Source organism: Sebastes umbrosus, unplaced genomic scaffold, assembly GCF_015220745.1.
Source record: "Sebastes umbrosus isolate fSebUmb1 unplaced genomic scaffold, fSebUmb1.pri scaffold_112_arrow_ctg1, whole genome shotgun sequence".
In the NCBI taxonomy this organism is placed as follows: Eukaryota; Metazoa; Chordata; class Actinopteri; order Perciformes; family Sebastidae; genus Sebastes; species Sebastes umbrosus.
Window position 1 is genome coordinate 1 of NW_023618447.1, and position 20,000 is coordinate 20,000.

At 45.6% G+C, this 20,000-nt stretch overlaps 1 protein-coding gene across 3 annotated transcripts in view; it reads right to left on the bottom strand.

Moving 5' to 3' along the window:
* Nucleotides 1-51: 51 nt before the first annotated feature.
* The window catches only part of LOC119484231 (polypyrimidine tract-binding protein 1-like), a 24,898-nt gene continuing 4,949 nt past the window's right edge, over nt 52-20,000 (bottom strand). The window contains exons 2-14 of one of the 3 annotated variants that reach the window (XM_037762918.1): nt 16,222-16,255; nt 11,299-11,359; nt 10,988-11,160; nt 9,261-9,407; nt 8,888-9,016; nt 8,206-8,316; nt 7,909-8,086; nt 7,357-7,434; nt 4,744-4,877; nt 2,990-3,023; nt 1,354-1,446; nt 450-666; nt 52-314 (exon numbers count right to left, since the gene is read on the bottom strand). In XM_037762918.1, coding sequence (XP_037618846.1) covers nt 233-314; nt 450-666; nt 1,354-1,446; nt 2,990-3,023; nt 4,744-4,877; nt 7,357-7,434; nt 7,909-8,086; nt 8,206-8,316; nt 8,888-9,016; nt 9,261-9,407; nt 10,988-11,160; nt 11,299-11,359; nt 16,222-16,255 — 1,471 coding nt within the window. In that variant the 3' untranslated portion in view covers nt 52-232. The remainder of the gene's footprint in view (nt 315-449; nt 667-1,353; nt 1,447-2,989; nt 3,024-4,743; nt 4,878-7,356; nt 7,435-7,908; nt 8,087-8,205; nt 8,317-8,887; nt 9,017-9,260; nt 9,408-10,987; nt 11,161-11,298; nt 11,360-16,221; nt 16,256-20,000) is intronic. The other 2 variants (XM_037762920.1, XM_037762919.1) reach the window with 2 other exon arrangements.

Below are 20,000 nucleotides of genomic sequence, written 5' to 3' on the forward strand. Positions count from 1 at the left end.
CAAGGATGAAGGCTCCAGGGCAAGAACGAATATTTCAGGGCAAGGACAAAGACTTCAAGACAGTACAACCAGAGGAATTTCAGAACAAGAAAAAGAACTTCAAGGCAAGGATGAGAGTTCAAGAACAAGGACAGGGACTTTGGGATAAAGGAGGGCAGTCCGAGAGGCAGAGCTTTAATGAATAAGGCAGGCATCAATAAGGCTTTGAGAACAGAGGCAGTAAACTGAAGACTCACTGGAAGAACTTGAAGGCTTTGACCATGGCTCCTGAGGTGGAAAACAGCATCTTGAGGTCGTCCTCAACTACAGATGGGCTACAACACAAAAGTAACATTAGCATTAAAGGAAGGTTGCAGGTAGTTTCAGTCTGGGGTCAGGTGTATGTTCCTCAGTTTGGACTACGGGCCAGGTGTCAATGATGTTCCTGCTCCTGCAGCTGGAGGACTTACGGGATGTTGGAGAGGTGTAAGGTGGCAGAAGGTGGGAAGATGTTGGAGTAGTTTTTGGAGCCGGGCTTCTTGAAGCGGTGCAGGGGGGAGTTGCTGTAGTCTTTGGTCAGGCCCTGGTCCTCGTGGCCTTCACGGGGAAGCTGAACGCTGGTGTGTTTGGACGGCGTGATGCGCAGAGGCTTCCCGTGCAGCTGCTGCCCGCTCAGGTGGCTCATGGCTGCGAACCAGACAGGTAAAGAACGCTGCTTAAGTTCCTGACTGGATTATCTCAGTATCTTTTATTTGATCTTACACTGAGGGGAGTTTCTATTGCAGTAGAACAGGATAAGACACAATAAAGTAAACTAAAAACAAATATGATATGTCTTTGATAATGTTTGTAGGCAGTTATCTTTGTACTCATCTTCTTTGTTGAGGTCTCAAGTATATAAAACCAAATATTAACACAGTTTGTTATCATAAGATATCCAGATAATTCAGTTGGCCTAAAAATATCACTAGCATCTATTCTGGAACCTGAACTTACCTGTAGGTCAAGTCTTCAATTCAGAAAAATACTTTTGGAAGTACTTTTGGGGAAATCTTTGCATTTATTGTCAGAATCAAACTGGGGACATTAAGATCATAATATTATGGTATCCGTCTCATTTAGAGACGCCCCAGATATACAGAGACACTACCTTGGACAAGTTACTGATCTGCTGCTACAAAGCTGGACTGTGTCCAGTCAGACGTGTGAGAGACATTTTAAAAAGGCCAGAAGGCGTCCTATTGGTGGAGAACAGAGGAGCCCAGAAGGCGTCCTATTGGTGGAGAACAGAGGAGCCCAGAAGGCGTCCTATTGGTGGAGAACAGAGGAGCCCAGAAGGCGTCCTATTGGTGGAGACGGGAGGAAGGAGGTTACCTAGCTGAGCCTGTGTGCAGTCAGACATCTGAACCAGAGCGTTCTCCTTCTTATTGAACAGAATCTTCACTCTCATCACGTCGCCGTAAACACCTGATAAAATAAAAACACACAGCCAGAGACAAACACAAGGTTAAGTTCTCCTTAAACAGGAAGTCCTACAAACATCAGAGTAAAGCTGGACTCTGTTAAACCCGACAGGAAGCTGGACTGACTGACTGACTGACTGACTGACTGACTGACTGACTGACTGACTGACTGACTGACCCAGCAGCAGGGAGACGCTGCCGTCACAGTGTGGAACAAACACTAACCCATCTATGAGTTTCATTTAGGTGTTAAAACAGGAAATGCAGTGAGGAAATTAAGGGTAAGGGTCAGAGGAAATTAAAATTACACCGTGTAGGAGCTATGAATTATGGGAGTGATGACGAGCAGCTGATTCAGCACTGAGGACATGCAGACTGAAAGAAACCCGGCATGCAAACTCACACACTGAGACTCTACTGAGATAAGATGAAACACACAATAAATGCAGCTTCTGTCACATATAATCACCACGGCAACTAAAAATTACTTCACCTCAAAACTCTTCTATATATATATATATATATATATATACAGTATATATATATATATGTTCTATATGTATCAGCTTCAGTTATTGATCTGGTATCAGGTTGAAGTGGGAGATCATAATTAATGTTTTGCACGTTGTTAATAAACAAAAAGAGCAAATAGAAATAAAAGATCAGTGAATTTATCACTGTTTTTCAGAACGAGGCCAATTTTCCGAGCTTTCGCACCACGAATACAGATATTAATCAACTTTATATTATGTATCACTTTCATTAGTATTTATTATTATTTATCACTTTATTATTATTTATCACTTTATGTATCACTTTCATTAGTATTTATTTATCACTTTATTATTATGTATCACTTTATGTATCACTTTCATTAGTATTTATTATTATTTATCACTTTATTATTATTTATCACTTTATGTATCACTTTCATTAGTATTTATTTATCACTTTATTATTATGTATCACTTTATGTATCACTTTCATTAGTATTTATCACTTTATTATTATTTATCACTTTATTATTATTATTTATCAATATTCATTATTATTTATCACTTTATTATTATTATTATGTATTATCTTTATTATAATTATTATTTGTATTATTATTTATCACTTTTTATTATTATTTATTATCTTTATTATTATTTATTACTTTTTTATTATTATTTATCTGCTTATTATTATTTATCACTTTATTATTATTATTATTATTTATTATCTTTATTATTTATCACTTTTTTAGTTATTATTTATCTGCTTTTTAACAGTCTCAAATAATATATATATTTTAATATATTATCTTTATTGAACATTATTTCTACTGGCTCAACACACCTGATGTGACTTAGTGAGGAGCCTAAACTCTCATGAACCCGTTCAGAGAACCCGTTCAGAGAACCCGTTCAGAAGAGCTGCAGATATTGTGAATAAACTCAGATCCAAACCAAACTCATGTTTCATTAAACCAAAGTCAAAAGAGGAAAACCAACGTGATGAAATGTTCCTGATGATGTGAACATAAGAAGCGAGTGACAACATACCGAAGAGAATAAAGAGGCAGTGGGGCGTAACTCTCTTTAGAGACAGCAGAGAAGGCAGCGGAGGGACAGGACAGGTAAAGGTGGGAGGGCAGGACAGGCGGAGGGTCCGAGGCGTTTCCATGGCAACAAATTAAACAAGGGGAAAAAAAAAAGACAGGTGAGGGGTCAATCAGGAGGTTAATTAATTACCTTTGAGAGGACGGGTCAGATAACACATGACTGGACAGGTGAGTGTTTCATTACATCATCATCATCATCATCATCATCATCATCATATCAGTTCTTACTCTGCTCTTTCTTCAGTACTTTCTCTCCTGATTGTTTAACTGGTATTGATTCTGTAGAGATGATTCTAGGCGTAACTTCCAGTGAGGTCGTGAGGTCGAGGAACCCTGCTTTATCTGAACACATCTTTAACTAACGTTAACGGGACTGTTAGTAACTTCTTCCTCGTATAAATCATTGCTGGTCGGTGTCTCATGGTCGCTCTCGTGTGTCTGCGCTGTTCAGACTCAGACTCTCTGAGGTTCTCTGAGGTTCTCTGAGGTCCTCTGAGGTTCTCTGAGGTCCTCTGAGGTCATCTGAGGTTCTCTGAGGTTCTCTGAGGATCTCTGAGGTTCTCTGAGGTCCTCTGAGGTTCTCTCAGGTTCTCTGAGGTTCTCTGAGGTCATCTGAGGTCATCTGAGGTTCTCTGAGGTTATCTGAGGTTCTCTGAGGTTCTCTGAGGTCCTCTGAGGTCATCTGAGGTCATCTGAGGTTCTCTGAGGATCTCTGAGGTTCTCTGAGGTTATCTGAGGTCCTCTGAGGTTCTCTGAGGTTCTCTGAGGTCATCTGAGGTCCTCTGAGGTTCTCTGAGGTTCTCTGAGGTTCTCTGAGGTCCTCTGAGGTCATCTGAGGTCCTTTGAGGTTCTCTGAGGTCCTCTGAGGTCATCTGAGGTTCTCTGAGGTTCTCTGAGGATCTCTGAGGTTCTCTGAGGTCCTCTGAGGTCCTCTGAGGTCCTCTCAGGTTCTCTGAGGTCCTCTGAGGTCCTCTGAGGTCATCTGAGGTTCTCTGAGGTTCTCTGAGGTTCTCTGAGGTCATCTGAGGTCCTCTGAGGTCCTCTGAGGTCATCTGAGGTCATCTGAGGTTCTCTGAGGTTCTCTGAGGTTATCTGAGGTCCTCTGAGGTTCTCTGAGGTTCTCTGAGGTCCTCTGAGGTTCTCTGAGGTCATCTGAGGTCATCTGAGGTTCTCTGAGGTTATCTGAGGTTCTCTGAGGTTATCTGAGGTTCTCTGAGGTTCTCTGAGGTTCTCTGAGGTCCTCTGAGGTCATCTGAGGTTCTCTGAGGATCTCTGAGGTTCTCTGAGGTTATCTGAGGTCCTCTGAGGTTCTCTGAGGTTCTCTCAGGTTCTCTGAGGTCCTGATCTCTGATCATTGTAACAGGTGTTCACGTTTCACTAGATGTATTAATACCGGAGAAGATCAGCGTAGCGTTACCATGGAAACAATTCAGTGTCTGGAAGTTACGCCCATTATTCACGCAAGGCATCATGGGAGCTAGGACTAAGGTGGATAGGACTGGCTGTGTCAATCCTCTGCTATGTCCTAATAAACACTAATAATGTCCCACAATGCACTGCACAAAGTAAATGTCAACATGTCTGATGGATAGAGGACAGTGGTGAGAGACTGAAGTCATGTTATAAGACAGTAATGATGGACAAACGGATAGACGGACGGACGGACGGACGGAGAGGACGGAGAGGAGGACTCACCTCGGGGTTCAGGTTGCTGACCAGCAGGACAGAGACCCCGGCTGAGATGTGGGGGAAGCCCAGCCGGGCGCCGGGGAGGGACAGGGAGGACAGGCCGAGCTGAGCCGGGACCAGGCCGGGGTAGTGGGGGGCCACTGGGACAGGTGGGACGGGTGAGACGTCAGACTGAGACACTAAAGACAGAATCCTGATATCTGTCCCCCACAATAAACCCCTAACCCTTTAGACTCAGAGGACGTCCTCTGGAAGAGACGCACAGATACCGATACCAGGTCTGATACCAGGTCTGATATCAGGCCGATACTGGCTCATATAGCTGGGTCTGATATCAGGCCGATACTGGCTCATATAGCTGGATCTGATATCAGGCCGATACTGACTCATATAGCTGGATCTGATATCAGGCTGATACGGACTCATATAGCTGGATCTGATATCAGGCCGATACTGACTCATATAGCTGGATCTGATATCAGGCCGATACTGACTCATATAGCTGGATCTGATATCAGGCCGATACTGGCTCATATAGCTGGATCTGATATCAGGCTGATACGGACTCATATAGCTGGATCTGATATCAGGCTGATACGGACTCATATAGCTGGATCTGATATCAGGCCGATACTGGCTCATATAGCTGGATCTGATATCAGGCTGATACGGACTCATATAGCTGGATCTGATATCAGGCCGATACTGGCTCATATAGCTGGGTCTGATATGAGGCCGATACCGACTCATATAGCTGGATCTGATATGAGGCCGATACTGACTCATATAGCTGGATCTGATATGAGGCCGATACTGGCTCATATAGCTGGGTCTGGTATCAGGCCGATACTGGCTCATATAGCTGGGTCTAATATCAGGCTGATACGGACTCATATAGCTGGATCTGATATGAGGCCGATACTGACTCATATAGCTGGATCTGATATCAGGCCGATACTGGCTCATATAGCTGGGTCTGATATCAGGCTGATACTGGCTCATATAGCTGGGTCTGATATCAGGCCGATACTGGCTCATATAGCTGGATCTGATATCAGGCCGATACTGGCTCATATAGCTGGGTCTGATATCAGGCCGATACTGGCTCATATAGCTGGGTCTGATATCAGGCCGATATGGACTCATATAGCTGGATCTGATATCAGGCCGATACTGGCTCATATAGCTGGGTCTGATATGAGGCCGATACTGACTCATATAGCTGGATCTGATATCAGGCCGATACTGGCTCATATAGCTGGGTCTGATATCAGGCTGATACGGACTCATATAGCTGGATCTGATATCAGGCTGATACGGACTCATATAGCTGGATCTGATATCAGGCCGATACTGGCTCATATAGCTGTGTCTGATATCAGGCCGATACTGGCTCATATAGCTGGGTCTGATATCAGGCCGATACTGACTCATATAGCTGGATCTGATATCAGGCCGATACTGGCTCATATAGCTGGATCTGATATCAGGCTGATACGGACTCATATAGCTGGATCTGATATCAGGCCGATACGGACTCATATAGCTGGGTCTGATATCAGGCTGATACTGGCTCATATAGCTGGTCTCGTCCACTCAGTGAGACAAACAGCTGATTAACTAAACACTGGTATCATATCGGTACTCGGTATCGGCCGATACTCAGAGCCCAGGTATCGGTATCAGTACCGGTACTGAAACAGTCGGATTGGTGCGTCCCTAACAACAGCACGCTCGTATTTTGAGGGCAACAGGAGCAGGAACCACCTGAAACATGATTCTACCTGTAAAATCAAACCTGAACAAATCATTTAAATAGAAGTTATTAAACAGAGTTATTATTATTTAGAGTTCATTTATCTGGATTTAAGATAACGAGATGACTCTGATGACACTGATCAATCTAATCCAGAGTTATTTATTAGAGCTGGAGCGATTGTTGATTAATAAAACTGTTCTCTGAAGCCGGGACACAGCGGGAACGTCAGCAGCGGAAGGAATTCCTTTATTTGTTAACACGAGGCTTTTATTCTGAAATATGTGCCGGACAGTGTTGTAGAACATGCAGTGACTTGGAGAGCTCCATGAATGAATATAGTACGGAATTTTAATTGTGGATTATTACTATTATTTACAAATTACCACACGCTTCTTAACCTTTCTCTGTCTGAAATAAATATAAATGATATTTATATTGAGATAAAATGGACATTAAAAGGCAAACTCTTTGAAGACAGAAAGAGCTGACAGCAGCAGAAACACAGCTGGTGTGAACACCCGACGCCTGAATCACGTAGCCGCCACGCGCTCCTGACGTTCCCTGTGTGTCCCGGGCTTAACAGTAATAACTCATCCATCAATCAGTCTATTAAACTGTGTCAAAGTACATGTATTCTATTAAATGATGAACCGTCTCCTCCTCTTTCTCTGGAACAGAGTGATATATGAAATGATATTTGAAGAATTATAATAAACTGGTGACTCTTGTCCAGAAACAATAATACAGCTGCAGAGAGAAACAGGACACCTGAGGACACCTTAGGACACCTGAGGACACCTGAGGACACCTGATGGACAGGTGAGGACAGGTGAGGACAGGTGAGGACAGGTGAGACTCACTTGCAGGTTGGAGGGTGAAGGCTGGCTGGAAGGCGTGAGTCGCTCCGGGGTACGGACCAGCTGACATGATACCTGGAGCTGCAGAGGACAAACAACACTTGAGTTACACATCTGGACCAGTGGACCGGTTCCCCCTTCTACCTTCTACGTTCTACGTTCCATCACAGGTTCTTATCTGTTGATGTAAATCGTTCTACGTTCCATATCTTGTTTCTGTTGAATATTGTTCTTAATAGATTTAGTTTCAACCATTAAACATCAGATAGATCTCTGGTCTCTGTTCATCCCTTTACCCTCCTGTTGGTGGAGGTGGTGAAGCTGTAGGTGGTGGTGTAGGTGGTGGTGTAGATGTAGGTGTAGGTGTAGGTGTGGGTGTAGGTGGTGTAGGTATAGGTGTATAAGGGGGGTCTTACTGAAGGCCGCGGCCATGGCCTGGTGCTCCATGCTGGGCTGGCTGTCTCCAGTAGGGAGGTCAGGTCTGGTGAAGCTGTAGGTGTGGGTGTAGGTGTAGGTGGTGTAGGTGTAGGTATAGGTGTATAAGGGGGGTCTTACTGAAGGCCGCGGCCATGGCCTGGTGCTCCATGCTGGGCTGACTGTCTCCAGTAGGGAGGTCAGGTCTGGTGAAGTCGCGGCTCTTCTCGTTGTTGTATTTCACGTTGAGGCTGGTGAGTTTGGAGAAGTTGATCCTCAGAGTGCAGCAGCCGTTATAGATGTTCTGTCCATCCAGAGACTGAAGAACAGACACCAGCAGATCAATAACAACTACTACTAACTAGTACTAACTAGTATTATCTAGTATTAACTAGTCATCCCAGTGTGTTAGTGGGACCAGCAGGAGGTGATCCTCACCAGTTTGGCGGACTGGGCCGACGGTCCGTCAGGATACTGCAGCAGAGCCTGGAACTGGCTGTTCTTGGTGAAGACGATGATCCTCAACACGGTGCCGAACTTAGAGAAGATCTGAGGAGCAGACAGGAAACGGATCAGACACATCTCTTCTTCTCTTCCTCTAAAACAGCAGCAGCTGGCCGTCTCTAACAGCAGCAGCTGGAGGGGTTATCTGCTCTGTGTCGCCTGCTTGTGTTGTTGTTGTTGTGTGTTGTGTGTTGTTGTTGTTGTGTGTTGTGTGTTGTGTGCTGTTGTTGTTGTTGTGTGTTGTGTGCTGTTGTTGTGTGTTGTTGTTGTGTGTTGTTGTGTGTTGTTGTTGTTGTGTGTTGTTGTTGTTGTGTGTTGTTGTTGTTGTTGTGTTGTTGTTGTTGTATGTTGTTGTTGTGTGTTGTTGTTGTTGTGTATTGTTGTTGTTGTTGTTGTTGTTGTTGTTGTTGTTGTTGTTGTTGTTGTGTATTGTTGTTGTTGTTGTTGTGGTGGTGGTGGTGGTGGTGTGTTGTTGTGTGTTGTTGTTGTTGTTGTGTGGTGTTGTTGTTGTTGTTGTTGTTGTGTGGTGTTGTTGTTGTTGTTGTTGTTGTTGTGTGTTGTGTGTTGTTGTTGTTGTGTGTTGTTGTTGTGTGTTGTTGTGTGTTCTGTTGTTTACCTGGCAGAGTGCGTCCAGGGTGACGGGGTACACCAGGTTCTCCACCACCACCCTCAGCACGGTGCTCGGAGCCGGCACAGAGGCGTCCATGTGAGACGAGGTGAGGGCCCGAAGAGCTGCCTGGGCTCTCTGAGACACCAGACATGAAGCATGAACACATGCTAACACTGGATGGCTGCTGTACAGATGCTAACAGATGCTAACAGTAATGGGAGCTGTACAGATGCTAACAGATGCTAACAGTAATGGGAGCTGTACAGATGCTAACACATGCTAACAGTGGATAGGAGCTGTCCAGATGCTAACACATGCTAACAGTGGATGGGTGCTGTACAGATGCTAACAGATGCTAACAGTAATGGGAGCGGGGTACCTCCTGGTTGGGGGAGTTGTCAGTCTTGAGTTCCTTGTGGTTGGAGAACTGGACGTAGACCGGTTGGTGTCTGATGATGGGCACCACCGTGGAGTAATAACCCACCATGTTCTGAGCTGCTTCCTCTGAGTCCATCTCTAAGAAGGCCTGAAGGGGGACACAGGACAGGTGAGTAGTGGACAGGTGAGTAGTGGACAGGTGAGTAGAGGACAGGTGAGTAGTGGACAGGTGAGTAGAGGACAGGTGGGTAGAGGACAGGTGAGTACGGGACAGGTGAGTAGGGGACAGGTGAGTAGAGGACAGGTGAGTACGGGACAGGTGAGTAGGGGACAGGTGAGTAGGGGACAGGTGAGTAGAGGACAGGTGAGTAGAGGACAGGTGAGTAGTGGACAGGTGAGTAGTGGACAGGTGAGTAGAGGACAGGTGAGTAGTGGACAGGTGAGTAGAGGACAGGTGGGTAGAGGACAGGTGAATAGTGGACAGGTGAGTAGGGGACAGGTGAGTAGTGGACAGGTGAGTAGGGGACAGGTGAGTAGTGGACAGGTGAGTAGTGGACAGGTGAGTAGAGGACAGGTGAGTAGGGGACAGGTGAGTAGGGGACAGGTGAGTAGTGGACAGGTGAGTAGAGGACAGGTGAGTAGTGGACAGGTGAGTAGTGGACAGGTGAGTAGTGGACAGGTGAGTAGGGGACAGGTGAGTAGAGGACAGGTGAGTAGTGGACAGGTGAGTAGTGGACAGGTGGGTAGAGGACAGGTGAGTACGGGACAGGTGAGTAGGGGACAGGTGAGTAGAGGACAGGTGAGTACGGGACAGGTGAGTAGGGGACAGGTGAGTAGTGGACAGGTGAGTAGGGGACAGGTGAGTAGAGGACAGGTGAGTAGTGGACAGGTGAGTAGTGGACAGGTGAGTAGAGGACAGGTGGGTAGAGGACAGGTGAGTACGGGACAGGTGAGTAGGGGACAGGTGAGTAGAGGACAGGTGAGTACGGGACAGGTGAGTAGGGGACAGGTGAGTAGTGGACAGGTGAGTAGGGGACAGGTGAGTAGAGGACAGGTGAGTAGTGGACAGGTGAGTAGTGGACAGGTGAGTAGAGGACAGGTGGGTAGAGGACAGGTGAGTACGGGACAGGTGAGTAGGGGACAGGTGAGTAGAGGACAGGTGAGTAGGGGACAGGTGAGTAGGGGACAGGTGAGTAGTGGACAGGTGAGTAGTGGACAGGTGAGTAGTGGACAGGTGAGTAGAGGACAGGTGAGTAGTGGACAGGTGAGTAGGGGACAGGTGAGTAGGGGACAGGTGAGTAGGGGACAGGTGAGTAGGGGACAGGTGAGTAGTGGACAGGTGAGTAGGGGACAGGTGAGTAGAGGACAGGTGAGTAGTGGACAGGTGAGTAGTGGACAGGTGAGTAGAGGACAGGTGGGTAGAGGACAGGTGAGTACGGGACAGGTGAGTAGGGGACAGGTGAGTAGTGGACAGGTGAGTAGTGGACAGGTGAGTAGTGGACAGGTGAGTAGAGGACAGGTGAGTAGTGGACAGGTGAGTAGAGGACAGGTGGGTAGAGGACAGGTGAATAGTGGACAGGTGAGTAGGGGACAGGTGAGACAGGTGAGTAGGGGACAGGTGAGTAGGGGACAGGTGAGTAGTGGACAGGTGAGTAGGGGACAGGTGAGTAGTGGACAGGTGAGTATAGGACAGGTGAGTACCAATACAACACAGTAAAAGTGCTGTACCTGGTTTTTGGCTTTGAGCATCAGCAGGTTGGTGACTTCTCCGAAGGGCCGACCGAGGCCGATGACCTCGGTCTCGGTGATGTCGCAGGGGAGCTTACGGATGTGGATGACCCTGGACGGCACGCCGGGACCTCTTAGATCACCTTTGAACTTCTTACTGTCGTTTCCATTGGCTACAGAGGACAAGAAACAGGAAACAGGAAACAGCAGCACGTCAGGACCTCTTCAGAACTCACCTGTACCAGGTGAGCAGCACCGGGCTGTAAATGCTAAACGTTGACTAGTACTCCAATAGAAAGTGATAATCTGACCTGTGGTGCTCATGATATACGGGCCGCTGGAGACGCTGGAGAAAAGCTCTTCAGATCCTCTCTGAAACACAACAACACTTATCACATCAGTATCAGTATTAGTATTATTGATATATAAACAATGAGACATGTCAGATAAACAACAGGAGAGCTGCTGGGCAGCTGGAGTCACTTTGCTCTGTCTGAGACGACTAACAGATGATCCTGAAGCAGACACAGCCGATGCCACCAGAGGTCAGAGGTCAGAGGTCAGAGGTCAGACACAGCTGATGCCACCAGAGGTCAGCAGAGAGCCTCGTCTCACTGAACGCACCTTTAAGACAGAAACATTAGATCCTCCTTTATGTCCTTTAAACGGTGTGCCCCCCCACCCCCCTCAGGGTGAATTCCTGGACCTTATGGACTCAATAGAAACCAGATGGAGACAAAGAGTCTCATTCTACAGACGCCACACTTCTTCCTCTACTGTTTCTCACTGCAGCATCCACAACAAGAATAGAACTACTGTAGAGCCCAGCACAGGCCAACACCTGACTGAGATCAGGATGGAATATCATTCTAGTCATTTAGATATTAGTGCCGTCAGAGTTAATGCAAGTTCATCTTAACGCCACTAATCTCTTTAACGCGTTAACACAACTTGTGATTTTTAGGCTATAGTGGCTCAGTTTTATAGCTAGAGTGAAGATACTGGTATATATAGATCTAGATATAGATCTATATATGTCTATAGATCCTGGTATCATAGTAAACTATAAACCTGATGAATCCATCGGTACCAACCAGGTCAGACCAGCTGCTCCTGAAGGAGGTTAAATAACACTCTGAACTGACACTAAATGTTGGAGAGGATAAACTGTCATGTCCATGTTCAAAGGGGTCCCTTGACCTCTGACCTCCAGATCAGTGATTGTAAATGGGTTCTATGGGTACCCACGAGTCTCCCCTTTACAGACATGCCCACTTTATGATAATCACATGCAGTTTGGGGCAAGTCATAGTCAAGTCAGCACACTGACACACTGACAGCTGTTGTTGCCTGTTGGGCTGCAGTTTGACATGTTATGATTGGAGCTGATTGTTTTATGCTAAATGCAGTACCTGTGAGGGTTTCTGGATCAATATCTGTCATTGATCTGTGTTGTTAATGATTTACAATAATAAATATATACATACATTTACATAAAGCAGCATATTAGTCCACTCCCATGTTGATAAGAGGATTAAATACTGGACTAATCTCCTTTAAGGTTCATTATGAACAGATAAATAATGTGAGATTAATCTGTGATTAAATATTTGAATTGATGACGGCCCTAGTTTGTAATATGAGTAGAATTAGTTGTGTTAATGTTAGTGGACTTCTCTTAGTGGGAGATGAATGGTTCAGAAACACTAAATATGAGTTCATGTGACTGATATGAAACTAAAGAGTTGGTGATGAGTTGGACGAGGTGATGAAAGGAGACAGTAACGAACAGACCGACAGCCTTAATGAATAATTACAGCTCATTTACTGAGAGAGGAACCTGAGCAGCTCAGATCCTCTTACAGCTCCTCACATCAATAATCCAGCAGTAACCTGAGTCCTGGTCCCCTCTCTGGACCTGGACCGGGACCTGCTGTCTGACAGCTGCTGACCGACCCAGCGCCTGCCTCAGGCTGCTCAGGGGGACAACACACCCGGCGCCTGCCTCAGGCTGCTGAGGGGGACAACACACCCGGCGCCTGCCTCAGGCTGCTCAGGGGGACAACACACCCAACGCCTGCCTCAGGCTGCTCAGGGGGACAACACACCCAGCGCCTGCCTCAGGCTGCTCAGAGGGACAACACACCCAGCGCCTGCCTCAGGCTGCTCAGAGGGACAACACACCCAGCGCCTGCCTCAGGCTGCTCAAGGGGACAACACAACCAGCGCCTGCCTCAGGCTGCTCAGGGGGACAACACAACCAGCGCCTGCCTCAGGCTGCTCAGAGGGACAACACACCCGGCGCCTGCCTCAGGCTGCTCAGGGGGACAACACACCCAGCGCCTGCCTCAGGCTGCTCAGAGGGACAACACACCCAGCGCCTGCCTCAGGCTGCTCAGAGGGACAACACACCCAGCGCCTGCCTCAGGCTGCTCAGGGGGACAACACAACCAGCGCCTGCCTCAGGCTGCTCAGGGGGACAACACAACCAGCGCCTGCCTCAGGCTGCTCAGGGGGACAACACACCCGGCGCCTGCCTCAGGCTGCTCAGGGGGACAACACACCCAGCGCCTGCCTCAGGCTGCTCAGGGGGACAACACACCCAGCGCCTGCCTCAGGCTGCTCAAGGGGACAACACAACCAGCGCCTGCCTCAGGCTGCTCAGGGGGACAACACAACCAGCGCCTGCCTCAGGCTGCTCAGGGGGACAACACAACCAGCGCCTGCCTCAGGCTGCTCAGGGGGACAACACAACCAGCGCCTGCCTCAGGCTGCTCAGGGGGACAACACAACCAGCACCTGCCTCAGGCTGCTCAGGGGGACAACACAACCAGCGCCTGCCTCAGGCTGCTCAGGGGGACAAAACACTAATGACTATAACAACACTCAGATGTTCAGCTGGAGCTCAGCACCTTCCCATCATAATAAAAGCCCTCCCAGGAGGATGTTCTGCCCCCTCAGCTACAGGAGGACTCTTACTGTGAAACAGCAGCGGTGTGTCTCTCCCTCAGGTAGACAAGGCCACGCCCACCACAGGTGATCAGCTGAGCAGACAGACTGGTTCGTGTCTGCTGCTCTCTGACAGGAAGCAGGAAGTCAACACCTCACATTCCTGTTTCCTCCTTCACACCAGAGTCTCTCCACCAAACCTCTGTTGAAATAACGCTGATTTAACCTTCTCTGAACACCTGAGGTTTCATCTCATTAACCTGATCACATTCATTAATCACCATGGAAACAGATCAATGATCTTCTGTTATGGTGTTATCATTAATCTGATGATTATTACCTTCATTAATTAAACCATCACAACGGACTTATTCAGTTTACTGCCAGAGGAAACCAAGACCTTCTGACTTCTGTTCAGCTCTACGGTGAAGCATCAAGCATCAGCTGATTGATATCTCTGATGTCAGAGGGTCCTTGAACACACCACGAGAGCATTTTCCAAACAAAGATAGAATAAAACAGAGAGACGGATCTGATCTGTCAACGCTGACGGATCATTTATGACAGGCTGAATAAAGGGACTACATCACTGCTGCTGGTCATAACACGTTCATAACACGTTCATAACGTGTTTATAACATGTTCATAACACGTTCATAACACGTTCATAACACGTTTATAACACGTTCATAACACATTCATAACATGTTTATAACACGTTTATAACACGTTCATAACACGTTTATAACATGTTTATAAAACGTTCATAACACGCTCATAACACGTTCATAACATGTTTATAACACGTTCATAACACGTTTATAACACGTTCATAACATGTTCATGACATGTTTATAGTACGCTCATGACATGTTTATAACATGTTTATAACACGTTCATAACACGTTCATAATATGTTTATAACACGCTCGTAACACGTTCATAACATGTTTATAACACGTTCATAATAAGTTTATATCACGCTCATGACATGTTTATAACACACTCATAACACGCTCATAACACGTTCATAAGCATGTTTATAACACGTTCATAACATGTTTATAACACGCTGATAAGACGTTCATAACATGTTTATAACACGTTCATAAGTTTATAACACGTTCATAATAAGTTTATATCACGCTCATAACATGTTTATAACACGCTCATGACACGTTTATAACACGCTTATGACACGTTTATAACACATTCATATCACGTTAATATCACGCTTATGACACGTTTATAACACATTCATATCACGCTTATGACACGTTTATAACACGTTTATAACACTCATGACACGTTTATAACATGTTTATAACGCGTTCATATCATGTTTATATCACGCTCATAACATGTTTATAACACGTTCATAACATGTTTATATCATGTTTATAACACGCTCATAACACGTTCATAACATGTTTATAACACGCTCATATCATGTTTATAACACGCTCATAACACGTTCATAACATGTTTATAACACGCTCATAACACGTTTATAACACGCTTATGACACGTTTATAACACATTCATATCACGTTAATATCATGTTTATGACACGTTTATAACACGTTTATAACATGTTTATAACATGTTTATATCACGCTCATAACACGCTTATAAGTTTATATCACGCTCATAACACGCTCATGACACATTTATAACACGTTTATATCACGCTCTTGACATGTTTATAACACATTCATATCACGTTAATATCACGCTTATGACACGTTCATATCACGCTCATGACACGTTTATAACACGCTTATGACACGTTTATAACACATTCATATCACGCTCATGACACGTTAATATCACGCTTATGACACGTTAATATCACGCTTATGACACGTTCATATCACGCTCATGACACGTTTATAACACGCTTATGACACGTTTATAACACATTCATATCACGTTAATATCATGTTTATGACACGTTTATAACACGTTTATAACATGTTTATATCACGCTCATAACAGGCTTATAATACGTTTATATCACGCTCATAACACGCTCATGACACATTTATAACACGTTTATATCACGCTCTTGACATGTTTATAACACATTCATATCACGTTAATATCACGCTTATGACACGTTCATATCACGCTCATGACACGTTTATAACACATTCATATCACGCTCATGACACGTTCAAATGTTTATATCACGCTCATGACACGTTCATGAGCGTGAGGAGGAGGAGGAAGAAGAAGAGGAGGAGGATGATGAAGAGGAGGGCGGGGGGAGCAGAGGTGCCTACCTTAGTACCAACTGTTATATCTTGGTGGACACTGCTGTGAAGAGAAGACAGCGTGTTAGAGGCAGCAGGAGAAAAACTGACAACAAGCCAAACAAAGGTCAACAGGGTTAGAGCCTGAGGAGACGGACTGAGGGGCAGAGAAACCCAGCAGAGAGGACACATATCAATTATCAATTATGGGAAGAAGAGATGATCAGATTTAGATATTAGAGTATAAAGATATAGATTTGTTTGCATATAGATCAGCGGAGAACCTCCAGGTCTGAGAAGAGAAGTCAATGATGAAGAGTCTGAAACCTTCATCCTGTCTAGCAGCCAGCGGGGGTGGGGGGGGGGGACTCATCTGGTTCTATAGAAGTCTCTGAGTCTCTCTTGATTTATGACCTCAGTAAACATCGTAAACATGAGTTTATGGTTCAAGTCTTCTTCATACAGCATGATGTCCATTTAGTAACTGATGGTCCCGTTTAGAGTCACATAGACCATAAAGCAGGGGAGGCTTCAGGGCGGGGCTACCTGCTGATTGACAGGTCACTACCACGGAGTTGTCCGGTCTGAGAGTTGTCCGTGTTTTCATCTTACAACTTTAACCACTTAACCCAACAAAAAACAAGATGGCGACGGCTACAAGCCAAGATGGCGATGACCAAAAACAACCAAGATGCTACAGCTAACATAAACAAGATGGCGGCAGCCCAAAACCAAGATGGCTTCGGCCACAAGGCTGGAGGACCAGTTAATCATGTTAGTTCAGAACGTTGTGATCTGTTTCACTGCTTCACCCTCTCTGACCGACGACGTCACAACATCCTGTAGAAAGGTCAGACGGACTGGTTTCTCTTTGTTTTGACTCTGTTGAGTTCAGTCAGTGAGGCTTCCTGCTAAATCACCACATCGCCATCGTAGCACGAAGGTTTTGGTTGCTTAGTAACGGCAGCTAACATCGACAGTCCCACGTGTCTACTTCCTCTAACTTCTCCAACGTGGTCTCTAGCTCTCCCGTCAGCTCCGTTCTCTTTATCGACGAGCGACGGCCGGCTCCACCGCCACGTCACCGCCGTACCGCCACGTCACCGCCGTACCATAACGTTACCGCCGTACCATAACGTCACCGCCGTACCATAACGTTACCTCCATACCATAACGTTACCTCCATACCATAACGTTACCGCCGTACCATGACGTTACCGCCGTACCATAACGTCACCGCCATACCATAACGTCACCGCCGTACCATAACGTCACCGCCGTACCATAACGTCACCGCCGTACCATAACGTCACCGCCGTACCATAACGTTACCTCCATACCATAACGTTACCTCCATACCATAACGTTACCGCCGTACCATGACGTTACCGCCGTACCATAACGTTACCGCCGTACCATAACGTCACCGCCGTACCATAACGTCACCGCCGTACCATAACGTCACCGCCGTACCATAACGTCACCGCCGTACCATAACGTTACCGCCGTACCATAACGTTACCGCCGTACCATAACGTCACCGCCGTACCATAACGTTTCCTGTCCGTGACAGAGTTAGCATGCAGCTTTAGCTCTGCTGTGTAGCTCTGCTTTTCCTGTCAATGTGTGAAACCCAAAGTGTTTCCATCCTTTACTGGATGTGTAGTGTTTACCACGTTGGATTTAACATGGGGGGTGCAGGTCGTATCCACGCTGACCCTCCGACGTTTTAGACTCTCTGAGGTTTGTTTTGGTTGACGGATACGGAACGGATATGACGTCACGTTACTCAGACTACCACAATAAAAGATAAACATCTGTTTAGAAATTGTTAATAAAATACTCGGGTGAATCCATTTTTTGAGAGTCCGGTCTCTGGGTCAGCAGGTAGAAGGAATAGAAGGAATCTGATTTGGTGAAATAATAAACACAGTGAGAGGAAGTAAAATATTAAAGCAAGAAGTGCAGGAAAGAGAATGACAGACTCATAAAGGAGACAGGTGAACGTCTGAAGTACAGTACATGTCACGTGTACACGTACATGTACTGTACGTGAGACGTAACGTGTCACATGTAGAAGTGAATAGTCGGAGCACAGAGTCGGACGAACGTCTCCGACACCGAGATGAAAAACTGGCTGGCCCGGCTGCCTGTGCTGTGACTGTACAGCCTGTCAGCAGCTGGAGGACCCTCAGGGGACGGATGAGCCCCGACAGAGCTCAAATATTCACATCAGGAACTCAAACGCCTCTCAGTCTGCACACAACACCACATCTACACTGTGAACAGGTAGAGGCAGCCGTGGACACAACCTGCCTGTCTCCAGAGGGGACTACTACTAACATATCAATACTCATCTCTCCTTATTGGTTAGAATGTGATTACAGGAACCGTAAACAGCTGCAGGACTAACTGGTTGTTCTCATGTTTCCTCCCTCTGCCAACACCTCAGTGGAGTTTCATTTCACACCAGTTGAGTCTTTAATGTCCTGCAGTATCACCAGTTAGTTAGTTAAATACAACCACTTCAAATCAACATCTAACATTTAAAACTCAACTCAATCTACATTCAGCTTTAAAGAAGGAATTCAATCTAAATGTACGTTTAACATTTGAGCACCAGTTACTTCCGTCTGCTCACCCAGAAAGAACTCCATCTGAAAAACCCTCATTTAAAGTTAACTTCCTTATCTTCAAACCCACAAACCTGATAGAACATCACTCTTTACACTTTAAACTGATCAACTGGGACCATCCTTCAATTCGGCACACATGAAGCTGGATACGTTCAAATAAAAACTATTAGAAGTGACTTATTTTGCGGGAAAAACTAATGTTTAGCTTCAATGTTGGCCTCCAGTCTAAATTACATCCGAGTACCAGTCATTTCAGTTCGTTCTCGAGCAAGTCAAACTGAACTCCATCTGAAAAACCCTCATTTAAAGTTAACTTCTTAATCTTCAAACCCACAAACCTGATAGAACATCACTCTTTACTCTTTAAACTCATCAACTGGGACCTTCCTTCAATTCGGCACACATGAAGCTAGAGTAGTTTATATAAAAACTAGTTTTATAAGTGACTTGTTTTGTGGTAAAAACTCATGTTTAGCAATAATCAACTTCAATTTATGCCTCCAGTCTAAATTACATCTGAGTACCAGTCATTTCAGTTCGTTCTCGAGCAAGTCAAACTGAACTCCATCTGAAAAACCCTCATTTTTAAGTTAACTTCCAAATCCTCAAACTATAAACCTGATAGAACATGACTCTTTAATGTTACACTGATCAGCTGGGACCTTCCTTCAGTTCGGCTCACATTAAACACATCCAGCTGAACCTCCTCATGTCTCAGAGGCTCTGTCTCCTCAGTGAGACACCGTGGAGCTGATCAGACTGAAGTCATTAACCTCACACCTGGTAGAGACAGGTGAGTGTTTACAGGTGAACCAGGTCCCGTTAAGATACCAGGTTCAGTTAATGCAGAGAGGAGAGGAGTTGTGGCCCGTTCCGATGCTAGCACTGATGCTAACACTGATGCTAACTCTGATGCTAACTGTGATGCTAACTCTGATGCTAACAGTAATGCTAACACTGATGCTAACTCTGATGCTAACTCTGAAGCTAACACTGATGCTAGCACTGATGCTAACTCTGAAGCTAACTCTGATGCTAACAGTGATGCTAACTCTGATGCTAACACTGATGCTAACAGTGATGCTAACTCTGATGCTAACAGTGATGCTAACAGTGATGCTAACTCTGATGCTAACAGTAATGCTAACACTGATGCTAACTCTGAAGCTAACT